This window comes from Centropristis striata, chromosome 9 (assembly GCF_030273125.1).
Source record: "Centropristis striata isolate RG_2023a ecotype Rhode Island chromosome 9, C.striata_1.0, whole genome shotgun sequence".
Lineage (NCBI taxonomy): Eukaryota > Metazoa > Chordata > Actinopteri > Perciformes > Serranidae > Centropristis > Centropristis striata.
Window position 1 is genome coordinate 19,170,232 of NC_081525.1, and position 13,113 is coordinate 19,183,344.

The 13,113-nt window shown below is 41.5% G+C and overlaps 1 protein-coding gene across 2 annotated transcripts in view; it reads right to left on the reverse strand.

The window, feature by feature from the left end:
- lnx1 (ligand of numb-protein X 1) overlaps positions 1-12,866 on the reverse strand; it is a 30,830-nt gene extending 17,964 nt beyond the window's left edge. For both annotated transcript variants that reach the window (XM_059340578.1, XM_059340577.1), the window contains exon 1: positions 12,753-12,866. In XM_059340578.1, the coding sequence (XP_059196561.1) occupies positions 12,753-12,844 (92 nt within the window). In that variant the 5' untranslated portion in view covers positions 12,845-12,866. The remainder of the gene's footprint in view (positions 1-12,752) is intronic.
- Positions 12,867-13,113: the final 247 nt, after the last annotated feature.

Genomic DNA, 13,113 nt, shown 5'->3' on the forward strand with positions numbered 1-13,113 from the left:
AGAGTGGCTGGGGAAACAAGATTACATGCTGGTGAGCCATTTGAGCCCGGGGAGGCCATTGGCCCCCTCGGGGGAACCACATCACTAGAAGCAGCATTTTGTCTCAATAACAGAGCTGTCAGAGTGGGTCATGCACTGTGTCCATATCTCACAGTGAAAATCATTTCATCCTGAAGTGGGTTCTATATCTCACTTGTAGCCACAGGTCAGACTCACAGTCAGATACAGATTTACACAACGCTGAAGTACCTGCTGATCTCACTCTGCTCTGTGACATAACACTGTGTGTATCGGGCTACCTGTGTGTGGGCAGTGCTATTCTCGTTCATTCAGTTAGCAAATTGATTGCTATCAAGCATGTCCGTGCAGGAACATACCACTTAACTGAGTGAAGTGGTTGAAAAGAGCAATATTTCAATCAACAGCTGAGGTGAGGGCAGCGCTGGAGTCTTGAGGGGGCAGAAGCTTTCTTTGTGTCATTCAATTAGAAGAATTAAAGCTGTATGCTGCTCGAAAACGCAAGTGCTTCTCACATAACTGTCTTCATGTGGCTCCAAAAGGAAGTCTAAGTATACACAGACAAATGTGTACATGTGTGGGCTCATCTGGACTTGGTGCAATGTGCAACTTTCCAGAAATGACAGAGCATTTCTTCAGTTCTTTCATTTGTTTTTTGTCTTTTTTATGTAGTCAAAATATCGCAGAACAACCCACTAGCATGGACCCCACATGTCATTTTTTCTTTTCAGTAAAATATCTTGAAATTTGCTGTAAAATTTGCTAAATATATAGATGTTTTCCAGAGGATAAACCCTCATGACTCTGGTGAACCTCTGATGTTTCATGTACAGCCATCAAGTCAACATTAGTCTGTCAAATTCTTTGGTTTATGACCTCGAAAAAAAACTTTTACTTTGTATTGAGCGGTAATTAGCAATTAGCATGTAAGCATGGTAACGTGCTTATCTAACTTGTTAAACATGGTAAAAATTACATACATGGTCACTGTGAGCAAGTTAGCATCCAGCACTAATGTGCCAGAGTACAGCCTCATAGAGCTGCTAGCTGCATAATAGATCACCATACTCCAAGTTACAGAGAGATATATACCCAAACTCTGAAAGTTCCAGCGTGTAGGACTTAGTGGCATCTAGCAGTGAAGTTTTAGATTGCAACCAAATCAATAACGCTCTGCTAACCCCTCCTTTTCCAAGCATGTCTGAGAACTATGATGGCCTTCAGCTAACATAAAACTGTAAAAGGCCCTTTCTAGAGCCAGTTTTTGGTTTGTCCATTCTGGGCTACTGTAGAAACATAGCAGTGCAACACAGGGGATGAGCATATGTAGAGATAAAGGACTCATTTCGTCGTCAACGTAAAACAAAACAATTCTTAGTTTTTTGGTGTTTATACACAAATGAAAACATCATTATGAATATATTAGATTCCATTTATGCCAATATACTGCTTCAACTCCTAACCACTATTCCTTTAATTAAATAACCTTAAAGATTCAAGTTGTCTTAGACAATTAAAAAATTGTCAATTGTCTTAGAGCTGCTGTGCTCATTCCTGTGTAACAATGTCCTCATTCACTTTAATTTCCCCCTGATGGTGTTAATATCTTCATCTATTTATAGATTTCACTCCCTAACAAAGCCTTATGTTACTGCAGTGACTATAGACACTCGACTGAACATTTGCTTCTTATTTGTGTGCAGAGGCAAACACACACACACACACACACACACACACACACACACACACTTTGATAGGCTTGTATAAGGCTTCTGGTCCGAGCTGACTTTATGGAATTGAAGGCAACATTCCCCTGATTCAGCATGGGTAGTGGAAAATGGAAAACCACAGTCAGTCAGTGGAGATGGGCAAATACCGTTGAATACAGGTTCATTCAGTTACATAAATCTTACAGACCACCCAAATTTTAGCAAAAAGTCTGTCCAACTATTAATGAATGCACACTATACACTAACTTTATGTAAGGAAGATCAAAGAGGTTCATTTCTAAAACGCTGTAGAGCTCAGATACAGAGGATAAAACACAAAGACATTTATATTTAAAGCTGTCACGGGGAACGACAGATACAAGTTTTGTTGAAGTCACAGAAACAAAGAGACAGCAGCGCACAGACATTGTTTGGGCGCCACTGGTTTATTAAAGGCTTTGTCTCCTGTTAATTAAAATCTCCTCCCCTCAGGGGATAAGAGTTGCCTTAAAAATGTAGCCATATCTCCGCTGCTTACAGTTTTAATGTTAAGGCCTCAGCCTGTGCTGTCTGAGGTTAAAGTCAGGGAAGCATGACAGAAACCCCTTGTCTCCCTCAGCAGGGTGGTCCTGGAGTTTCAGAGCCAAGGTAAGCGAGCCAATTAGGTGTGCATGCTGGAGACGTGAAGCACATCGAGGGAGGTATGCTCGCAAAGACATCCACATATATTCACTATTTCGTAAACAAACATCCTTTTGTGTATAATCATGGAGCTCTCTTGTGAAGCTGCATCCCCTTTCTCATACACCGTCTTTTTTTTTAAAGGGGGGTGATCACTGAGCTAAGAGGATGCTCATTAGCGCTGCAGTATCCGTGTCTCGGTCAGCACAGCATCACTTATCACAACATCTCTGGAGATAAGGAGCGAAGACACCAAAACATCCTCAGCACTCCTCCTCGCCTCCTCCCTTCATCCTCCTTCACCTCCTACTCCCTTTATCCCTCCGTTCTCTCTCTCCAGCGCAGTAACAATTACCCATGATGCTTTCGGTTGACATGGTGGTCGTGCCGAAAGCTCCCTGGCTGTGACACAAGCAGCCCTGTTCTTGTGATGTGAAATAAACACCAGCTCACAACTCATCAAAGCCTGTGAGATTCTCCAATCCTCTTTAGGGGTGAGTGGATTATCCTTCCTAACCCAAATACTCTCTCCGCTCCCTGACTGCCACGGACAATCGTGTTGGGCCACACTCCGCATGCAGCGCAAATTACCTCCGCTGAGGTGACAATTCCAGGTCAGCCAGTCAGATACAGAAACTAGGCGGTGTCTGAAAGCATATTTCCACATGCTGCCTGTGCATAATCATCAATATTGCTTATTCACAGAGTCATCCTACAGTGGGTCTGACCTGTGTTTGACCCACAGCTTGACTAACTTTGCTTCGTTGAGCTCTTCTTTTTCTCTTCTCCCTATACATCCTTATTAATCTGAAAGCAGCAGCAGGCAGTCATTACAATGACGAGCTCCGACACCAACTTTCTAATGCTTTTTGAAAATATACCAGCGACACCCGGCATGCAAGAAAACCGTGAGAAAAGAATCCTCGGTTGCATTGTGAGCTCGGAGATAGCCTGCAGGTGTGTGAGTGCATGTGTGATATATGTGAGGCTTCCATTTGTGAGAGAAGCTTAACAGTGACAGCATGTGATGTGTGTGTTGAGTTTATTTTCGGAGCACTAATGATTATGGGGATGCACAGACACCATTGGTGTGATATTCAACCACTCCAGTCTCCAGAGTGCAGAACATACTCATCTCTGCCAAAGTTTTGAGCTAAATAGGACCATTTTATTTTTATTTAAAGTCCACCTCCAGACACGTTTTACAGTATGTAAAAATACTCCGCTATGATTAATATTTTAACATGTTTTTTTCACATTAAAAAAGGAAAAAAAGAAAACTCTGAAAAGTAGCTAGAAGCACACCTTAGTCATTGAGAAGTTCTCGATCGATTCAATTTCTTGTTCATTTTAATGCCTGGTACAACTAACGGTGCCTTTGTTTGGACAAATATAATGATAACCACAAAAACAGCTCATAAGTGTTTAATTTAAGAGCTGATATCTAGCCATTTTCCATGGTTTTCTTGATAATAACCAAAATCATTATCAAGAAAACCATGGAAAATGGCTAGATATCAGCTCTTAAATTAAACTCTTATGAGCTGTTTTTGTGGTATTATTATTTCCATGACTGTACATACTGTTGGATGTCTACCATGGATGTTTAAAGAGAACTGGAGGTGGGGCCCTGTTCATTCCTATGAAAGCTGCACATGAAGCCAAAAAAGTTTCCAATTTCCATGTATGAAATTACCCAGATTTTTTATGATTCTTCAACACTTATGAGGGCACAGAAAAAGATTAGCAAACTGCTAACGTGAATGATAATAAAATAATCTATTGTCATTATATATAAAATGTATCCGCCAATTTACAAACATTTATTTTCCAATATAAGTCCTTTTTGCACGTATGGTTATTAAGTGATGGACCTGGAAGTTGTAATTCTATGTGAAATTGGCTTAAAAGCCTCGCCCTCTTCCTGCGGGCTTGAGCTCCATGGCTGGGTCGCGATCTGCAGCAATAGTTTAGGCTTCATCGATTTTCTCAGTTCAAGGAACAAGTAAATTAGATATTCAGACGTGTCATAACCCCCAAAAAATCAAAATCAAACAAACCGTAAAAAAAAACACAGGAAAGCACTCTATCCTTTTATATATAAAATTTCCCATCATGCTCATAATAAAGAACTGCAGAGATAACACTCATTAAAATCCAGAAATGTTTTATGGACACTGGCTCTACTCAACATCCCCACTATCTAATTCATGGATGAAACTCCTGAGAGTCTGTCCATAACAGCTTTTGGCAAAGACACATTAAGCTTGCCTCAGACCAGACTAAGCAGGGTAAAAAAAATACAGTGCTCTTGGGAAGCACCTGTGGCCGTGACACACACACACACACACACACACACACACACACACACACACACACACACACACACACACACACACACACACACACACACACACACACACACACACACACACACACACACACCCAAAGTAGTCAAACAAGAAAGCTGGTGCAATATGGGGAGGGGTGGCGGCCATTAATTGAATTTATGTAAATAAAGGCTTGAATTAAACATTTTTCCTTGATTAGATTAGTAGATCAATTACTTCTTTATCACACACTTGGGCCACATGCCAACCACATAAAGTAAAGTTTGATTGGGGGGGAATAGACAGAATGATAGATAGATACATAGAGGCAGAGAGAGAGAGACGGAGAGAGAGAGAGAGGAGCGAGCGACATAAAGACAGACAGAGTAATCCAGTTAATGATGAACTAGAGGAGTGTTAATCAGAGGATGCGCTGGTGTGTTGATTGGATCCGCCTGCTGTGAGGGGTAATCCCATCTGCTGCACGAGGAGGGGGTGAGGCCGCAGCTAGGGGGGACAGTCTCTGCTGTGGGAGGACGATTTTGGCCGAGCTCGTTTCTAAAGACAGATTTGCTAAATTGAAGTAGGAGGCGAGCTTTAGTTGGGTGTGACTCTTTACGGCTTTTGAAGATGAATGCAAGCAGAAACCAAAAGTGAATGTGTGCGACGGCCCACACAGCGCATAAATCCTTCTCTTTGTGTTTGAACTCTCGCATTGTGCCTCTGTGCAGCGCGGTGGCTCGGCAGGTTTGGCATGCCTGATGCATCTGTGTGTTTACGAGCGCAGGAGGCCTCCCAGCCAAGCGCTGTGTCAGTCCTGTCAGCCTGTTAGCCCAAACTCTGAGTCATGCTTTTTCAGCCAATCAATATGTACGATCATCAGTTGAGCCCTGACCTCATGATCGGGCTGGAAGGACATTTATGCAGCATTTATTGTGTCAGGATCTGGTTTCAGCCATGAGGGCCATCTCACTCTTTTTGTCAACAGAGAAGAAGAGCTGATTTATTCAGTTTACAGTGTTGCACTGCATTTCTGGACCCTAGCTGTGATCCCCTCCTCACTACAGTATATGATCATAGAGAATCCCTACCAGGCTGCTGTCCCACATTGCTCTTGGCACCTTTTAGTCTATATTTCTCACTCTACGCGACACTAGCCCTTGGCAGTGTCCTGGTTACCCTACCTCCACGTGCCATGGTACAACTGCCTGAAACATAGCCAGCACTGGTCAGCTGAACCCAAAGCCCTGGCACTCAGTAGGGCACCATTCACGTGACAGATTAACTCTACGCTGCTCTCCTCACTGCTGTCAGTTACAGTCTGCTGGCTCCCAGGCTGCCCATATGGATCCCCTTCTACAGATTAACCTGCTGTGGACAGGAGACTGTAGACATTATTCCATGTTTAACATGTCATGCATCAAAGACTCCAAACACCAGCCAGACAGTGAGGCAAAGATTAACACACACTTGTTTTCACAATACACACATCTTAAATGATATGGCTAATAGGGATAAGCGAGACCATCTTCTGTATCTATTTTATTCCTGAAGCCTACTAGCACACCCCACAGACCATTAAACCTTCAGTTAGTGGCTTTAGAAATTTAGCCAACACAGATCCCAGCGGGCTGGTTACCAGCAGCAGTGCTGGGCCTGCACCAGCATCAAGGTGCTAATCTGGTGGAGTCAGAGTGGTCTGGGATTGACATTAGACCCCTGGCCGGTTGAATGTGACTTGCTTATACAATGGAAAAGGTCCAAAAACTCACTGCACATGCCTCATGTTTGTCATCATTTATTGAATAAATCTGTTTCCATCTCACTTTGTTACATTTATACAGTCATGGAAAAAAAATTTTAGACCACCCTTTTACTTCAATTTCTTGTTAATTTTTAATGGCTGGTACAACTAAAGGTACATTTGTTTGGACCAATATAATGATAACAACAAAAATAGCTCATAAAAGTGTAATTTAAGAGCTGATATAGCCATTTTCCATGGTTTTCTTGATAATAACCAAAATCATCATCAAGAAAACCATGGAAAATGGCTAGATATCAGCTATTAAATTAAACTCTTACTAGCTATTTTTGTTGTTATCATTATATTCGTCCAAACAAATGTACCTTAAGTTGTACCAGCCATTAAATGAACAATATACTGAAGAAAACAAGGGTGGTCTAATGTTTTTTTTTCCATGACTGTAGATACATTTATTGATTCCATCTCCAAGCCAAGAGTGAAAAACTTTTTTGTGATATTTCAAGACTTTTTAGAAATTTTTATGCACGATTTGAAAATGTGCATAATAAAGGTAGAAGTAGTGACTAACCCTTACTGTATGCTATTGGATTAAAAGCAAATGGCTAGGGTCCTAGAGGTCCGGTCCCTTGTGACCTACGCTGGATGTTGATATTTTCTGCCCGAAATTGATAAGGGTTGATAAGAAGATTCTGTATTTATTATTAATACAAAACTATTCATAGAACAGGCTCAGAATTGAGAATTTTGATCACAAGCATAAGAAAACTATTTACAGAACACAGCTACCTATTGAGGATTGTCCTTCATCACGAGTACGGCTAGTGACACATTTTACTCAGATGATACTCATAATGCTCATGAAGTGACTGTGTTGGATACTTGTTTCATTCGAGTATTCTGCTCAACCCTCAGGAAGTAGGGCACTTGATGTGAGAATGATTCAGCACAGGTATGAAAGTGCACTGCATTGCGGAAACAATCATTGTATTTTTAAGTTTAGTAAATTGTTTTTCTTATAGAACACAGTCCTGTCTTTAAACTCCTCTGCATGCTGACACTAATACATGTTCACCTTGCTGCTGTGCCGTATTTCTGCCTGAATAGAGACACATCTGAGAGAAAGGCTCTGCTAAAGTAAACACTTTGACCTGCTACTCACTACTGCTCATGAATAAATGAACACATACATAATTCATCCGTTCTTTTGTGACTGTGTATTTACACATGCATTCTGCGCTCTTCAATTATCCATAGCCAAATGTGTGTTTGGTGTATTTTCATGCGTATTTGTTCTATGTGAAGTAATATGTAACATGAGATTTACTGTACACGTTTGTTGTTTGTGTGTTTGTTTGTGAACAGTTTCAGTGTGTCCTCTACATGTGTCCTTGCCCCCTGTTTCCTTTCTTGTTTAGTTTGTAGACTTTGACTACCCATGCATATAAATGCTCCCATGATGGATTCACTGAATGTGCTCCATATTGTAAATCCGATGCAAAGAAATAATTATGCTGATTTAGTGTTATCTCATTTAGAGATATGTGCAAGTTGTGCATGAGGGTGGGAAGTAGGCTGTTAGCCTGATTTTTATCTCTCAGCCACTCTCCCCCCGGCCTCTCCTGTATTTCTGGCCTGCTTGATACAATAAGACAGTGAGAGCTGCCTTGCCACAGAACAGGGATTAATATTTAATCCAAACAAAAGTCTAATTAGTGAAGCCTGCCCCGCACTTGAAACTACCACAAGGCTGAAGAGGGCACGGCGTGGTGCGCCTCCTTTGACTTCGAGATGGACCCGGCATCAACAAACGACTCATATTGTTTGGATCCAGCGAGTGCGCAGCCGCCGGGTGGCTAATCCTGTTAGAATGCGTCCATGCCGAAAATGTCCGGAGCACTGGGAGTGCGCGCAGCTCCTGGTGATCAAACACCTCCCAGATGAGAGCTGAAAGGACGGAAGCTAAGCTAATCATAGTGTTTAAGACATCTCAGCACAGGCCCAGAAATGAACATAGATTAATCATTAATGCTCTACAGCACTGCTCTGTGATCATCAGGGGAGGCCATGTGGGCTGGGGGAGGGAAGAAGCAAAGTCTAATAGTGTGTGTGGACATGTGTGTGTGTATGTGTGTGTGTGTGTGGACATGTGTGTGTGTGGGCATGTGTGTGTGTGTGGACATGGTGTGTGTGCTTGGTTGGTAGAAGTACAAACACCATATCAGGTGCTCTCCTGTGTAGTTTTTTTAGGGTTACTTTTAAAATGTATTCTGCAACAGATTCAAATTCAAAGCCTTGTCTCTTGCCTACAAAATAGCAATGGGCACAGCCCCTTCTTATCTGAACTCCTTTGTTCAGGTCCATAAACCCTCCCGTCCACTATGCTCTTTGAGTGAAAGACGTCTGGCTCCTCTGCTGGTGAAGGCCTCTGCATCTCAAACCAGACTCTTCTCCTCTGTAGAGCCCCGGTGGAATGAACTTCCAAACTCCATCCGTTCTGCTGAGTCCTTCTCAATCTTTAAGAAGAGACTGAAGACCCTACTCTTTACTGAACACCTACTAAATGACATTGTAGAATTGTAGATTGAATACATGTCCTAAAATGTGATTTGTAATTGATACCATCGGTTGACTCAAATTAAACAACAAACTCTAAATACTTTTGGAACACTTCAGAATCGTCTTGCTAAGCTCAATGGTTTTGGTCTTATATTTCCATGCCAAAAACACATTATTGACAGTAACTGATTATGAGAAATGAGTGCCACATGTTAATTTAAGAGCAAATTAAACAGAAACTAATTAGAAGGACACTCGGAGAACATAGAGCTCGTCAAGGCCGTTCCCTATCTTGCAATGCCAAAGAAAGTGGAAATATTTTGTGTATTCAACCTGTGATTTGGATCTTGGTTCCTCCATGGTCAATGCTACACTCTTCAGCTATGTAAATTTAAATTGTTCTTTAAAAACATAAAAAAACTGAAACAAACAAGCATACTGAACCATAAACATCCTTCTTGGCTACCTTATTTATTTATTTTTGCTATTTTATTATTTCATTTGATCTGTTATTATTATTATTATTATTATTATTATTATTATATTAATTTTTCCTGGGTTATTTATCATCTATTTTATCTAAGCTATCTATAGCTTTTTTCTTTCTATTATTATTACTATTATTATTATTATTATCATCATAATTAATGTATTATTAATTTATTATTTTGCATATATATACAGCTTTAAAATCTACTTCTTGTTATTTTATTTTTATTTATGCATTATTTTATTTTCCTGTTCATTCTTATTATCAACTTGTCATTTATCTGTGAAGCACTTTGACCTGCACTAACCTGTATGAAAGGTGCTAATAAAGCTTGATTGTTTTATTGGCCTAAGGCAAGTAATCCCTTAAATTAATTTATTTTAAAGGCAGTACCTGTGTTAAAAAATCCACCAATTAAAAATAATTATAACAGAAAACACTTACTTGTATTTTGTATTTTAAATATGTAATCCTACTTGTACTCCATTTCTCTCCAACCTGCTCCTGCGTGAGGCTTTTTTTTTATTGTCTGCTGCTGACGGAGTCAAACGGCAGTAACCATATTAAGCATTTCATCACAGAGAAACATTTACTCTCCCGCTGCACTGTTAGTACCATCTACACCCCGCGTATAGAGCCAATATAGTCTGTATACAAGCCTACGCTCATTTATGTGTGAGTAAGACAGATTGCAGCCACTCTCATTTTTCCCACGCAATATAAACTCACTGTAGTAATCACATAAAGTGAAAGAAATCAGAAAAGAAAAGAGGGGAGGGAGGAAGAGGGAAAACAGAGACGGCGGTAACACGGAGGGAGCTGGAGGCTGCTCCTGTCAACAGTAAGGATAAAGACAAATGGTGTGCCAGTGCTCTCTAGCCAGGCAGAAAAACACCACGTCCGCGTTTGTCTGCTCCTGGTTTCTCTCCCTGTCATGTCATAATCAGCAAAACACCTCACTGTCACAAGCACGGAAACACACTCCGTCACACACACACACCCTCTCTGACTGTCAGCAGTCCTCACTCACTCACTGGGCAGATCTGATCATTTTTATTTACAGTGTCTTTCCCACAAACTGGGCGTGCTGGTGCCGTCACCATGGCAGCCGTATGTATGGCCAGATGGAAGGCATGCGCAGGAAGTGACCTTATACCCTCCTGTCTCCTCTCATCTCCCCTCTCCCTCTCCGCTGCACTTCTCCGAGCAGCTCATCCACATAATCAAATGTAAGGATTTGATCTGTGCTACCTCTCTTCTTCCAGTACATTTGCATACATTTCCTTCCCCTCTCTCCTCTTTGGCATCCGCTGATGTCCAATATGGGCTCTTGGTGTCTGCAGGAGCTAAAGCCCCACTCAGTGGAGAGAGCATACAATGAAATGAGGGGATTTGCGAGGCGCTCCATTGTTCCATGTATTCATGCAGTATAATGGGACATTTCCGTCAGACTGGAAAGAGTAGCGCTAGCCCAGCTTGGGGATCAGAGAGCCCTGGCTTCACACGGAGCTGCTAAATGTAGTCAACATTAACTCCCACACAAAGAGAGTCTGAGGACCAATACAGGGCAGGAAACACATGCTCAGAAGAAGAAGCAACCAAGACGAAAAGATACATACTGTAGTGTGAAATTATGATATTTTGTTTGCTGTTTTGGTGACTTCAGCAAATATTTTTTACAAGCTTCTAAAATGTTGGTGCTTCCACCTGTTTTATATCACCGTAAACTGAATATATTTGGGTTTGGGACTCACAAAAATTTGTTGATACGATATGTATCATGATGTAGTGGTTACGATTCGATATATTGCGATACTGTAAGGTGAAATATTGCGATTTTTGTCTGTCTTAGTATAGGAACACATCATATGCATTAAATATTTTGGGGTTAATGCTCAGGCAAAACAATAGGGCTGTGAATTGGCCATACAACACGTATCAGGATACAGGAGTTACGATTCAATATATCGATATATTACAATACTGTGACCAGGGCGTTATATACACCACCATTTGTATAAAATCTAAGAAAAAAAAAGTTAGGTACCAATTGTTATAAACCGAACTGTTGCCACTGCCTCATCGTCCAATCACAACAGTGGGATCTGCATTAATCATAGTGCCTGTAGCATCCGTCCAACATCATAGCACTACTGTTTGTGCAATCTGTCTGCTACGACTCTTTTATCAAAAGATAGGTTTTTTTTGTATAGAAAACATATCGCCATACTCAAGTGTATCAATATTTTTCTACACCCCTACAAAACAAGTAATATAAATGTGTCACCTAGAGCCGTAAGAAATTGTAACTTTGCACTATTTTCAGCATCTTTAAAACTAAATGATTCACATTAATCCCAAAAATAGTGGACAGGTGAGTCGATGATGACAACAATCACGAGTTGCAGCCCTAATGTTGAGAGGTTTGTTACCATGGTTTCAAAATTCAACAACAACACCCAACGTGCTGTGCATCTCTGTGTAAACGGTGATGTAACCGCTGCTGCTGCTGAAGTACAAGTGAAAGGAAAAGGCTGTGGAAATGTGCACCAACAGGTGTGTTTCTATACACTTTGTTACATACACTGATGTTTATTTTAAAAGATTATGTGTCGATAAAAGCTTGGACAGATGCGATGCAGTAGTGGAGTAGCCAGCTATGAATTTTTAATGCTGAGGTGAAAGTCTATCCCAGAAACAAACACACTGTGGTTACAACTTATGCTGTACTGTACACATACACACACACATGGCATGTCAAAGCTCCCACTGTGAGCAAACGTTTGCTGACATTTTGCTCAAATCAATACAGTAATCACAGACACACATGCTGCTGGAGAGAGGGGGAGAGAGAGAGATGGAGAGAGAGAGATGCCATGCTGCAGTGCTGTAGCATCCAAACTGTCCTGGACAGCACAAAGCTCTACCTGCTGCCTCTACTGCATCCCAGAGCCACAACAAACAATAATCACGAGATCAGGAAGCAATTTTCTGACCACAGTCGCACCACAGACTCGCATTGACACTCTTAATGATAAAAATGTGATGATAAAAATGTAAACATTACACGCAAACGCTGCACAAACACACACATAAATGGCTGATAAAAGAAGTGAAAGACATGTACACAAACACGGTCAGTGGGCTGGTGATGGAGGGGAGAGATGGGGTGATGTGGGTGAAAGGATGGCTGTACTCACAGCTCTGAATAGAGGATGTGCAGGTTGCCCAAATTGTCTGTGTAGTTGGCCGGGCTGAGCCAGGGCAGGACCAGCAGCAACAGAGCCTTCATGGTCAACGCTGGACTCTTTTTCCTCTCTATTCCCCCTCTTATCTCTCCTCTCTGAGCTGAAGCTCTTTCTCCTCTTCTATTCCCCCCTCCTCCCCCTCCTCCTCCTCCACCTCCAATTCTCCGAACCTGGCCGTGCTGACCCACCCCCCCGCCTTGCCTCCTCGCTTTGCCTTCCTTCTCCAGAGGCACTCTCTCAGATCGAATTAATCCTTCACTTCCTACCTTTTTTAGCCTCTTTCTTTCCCTCCGGTCACCCCTCTCTCTCTCTT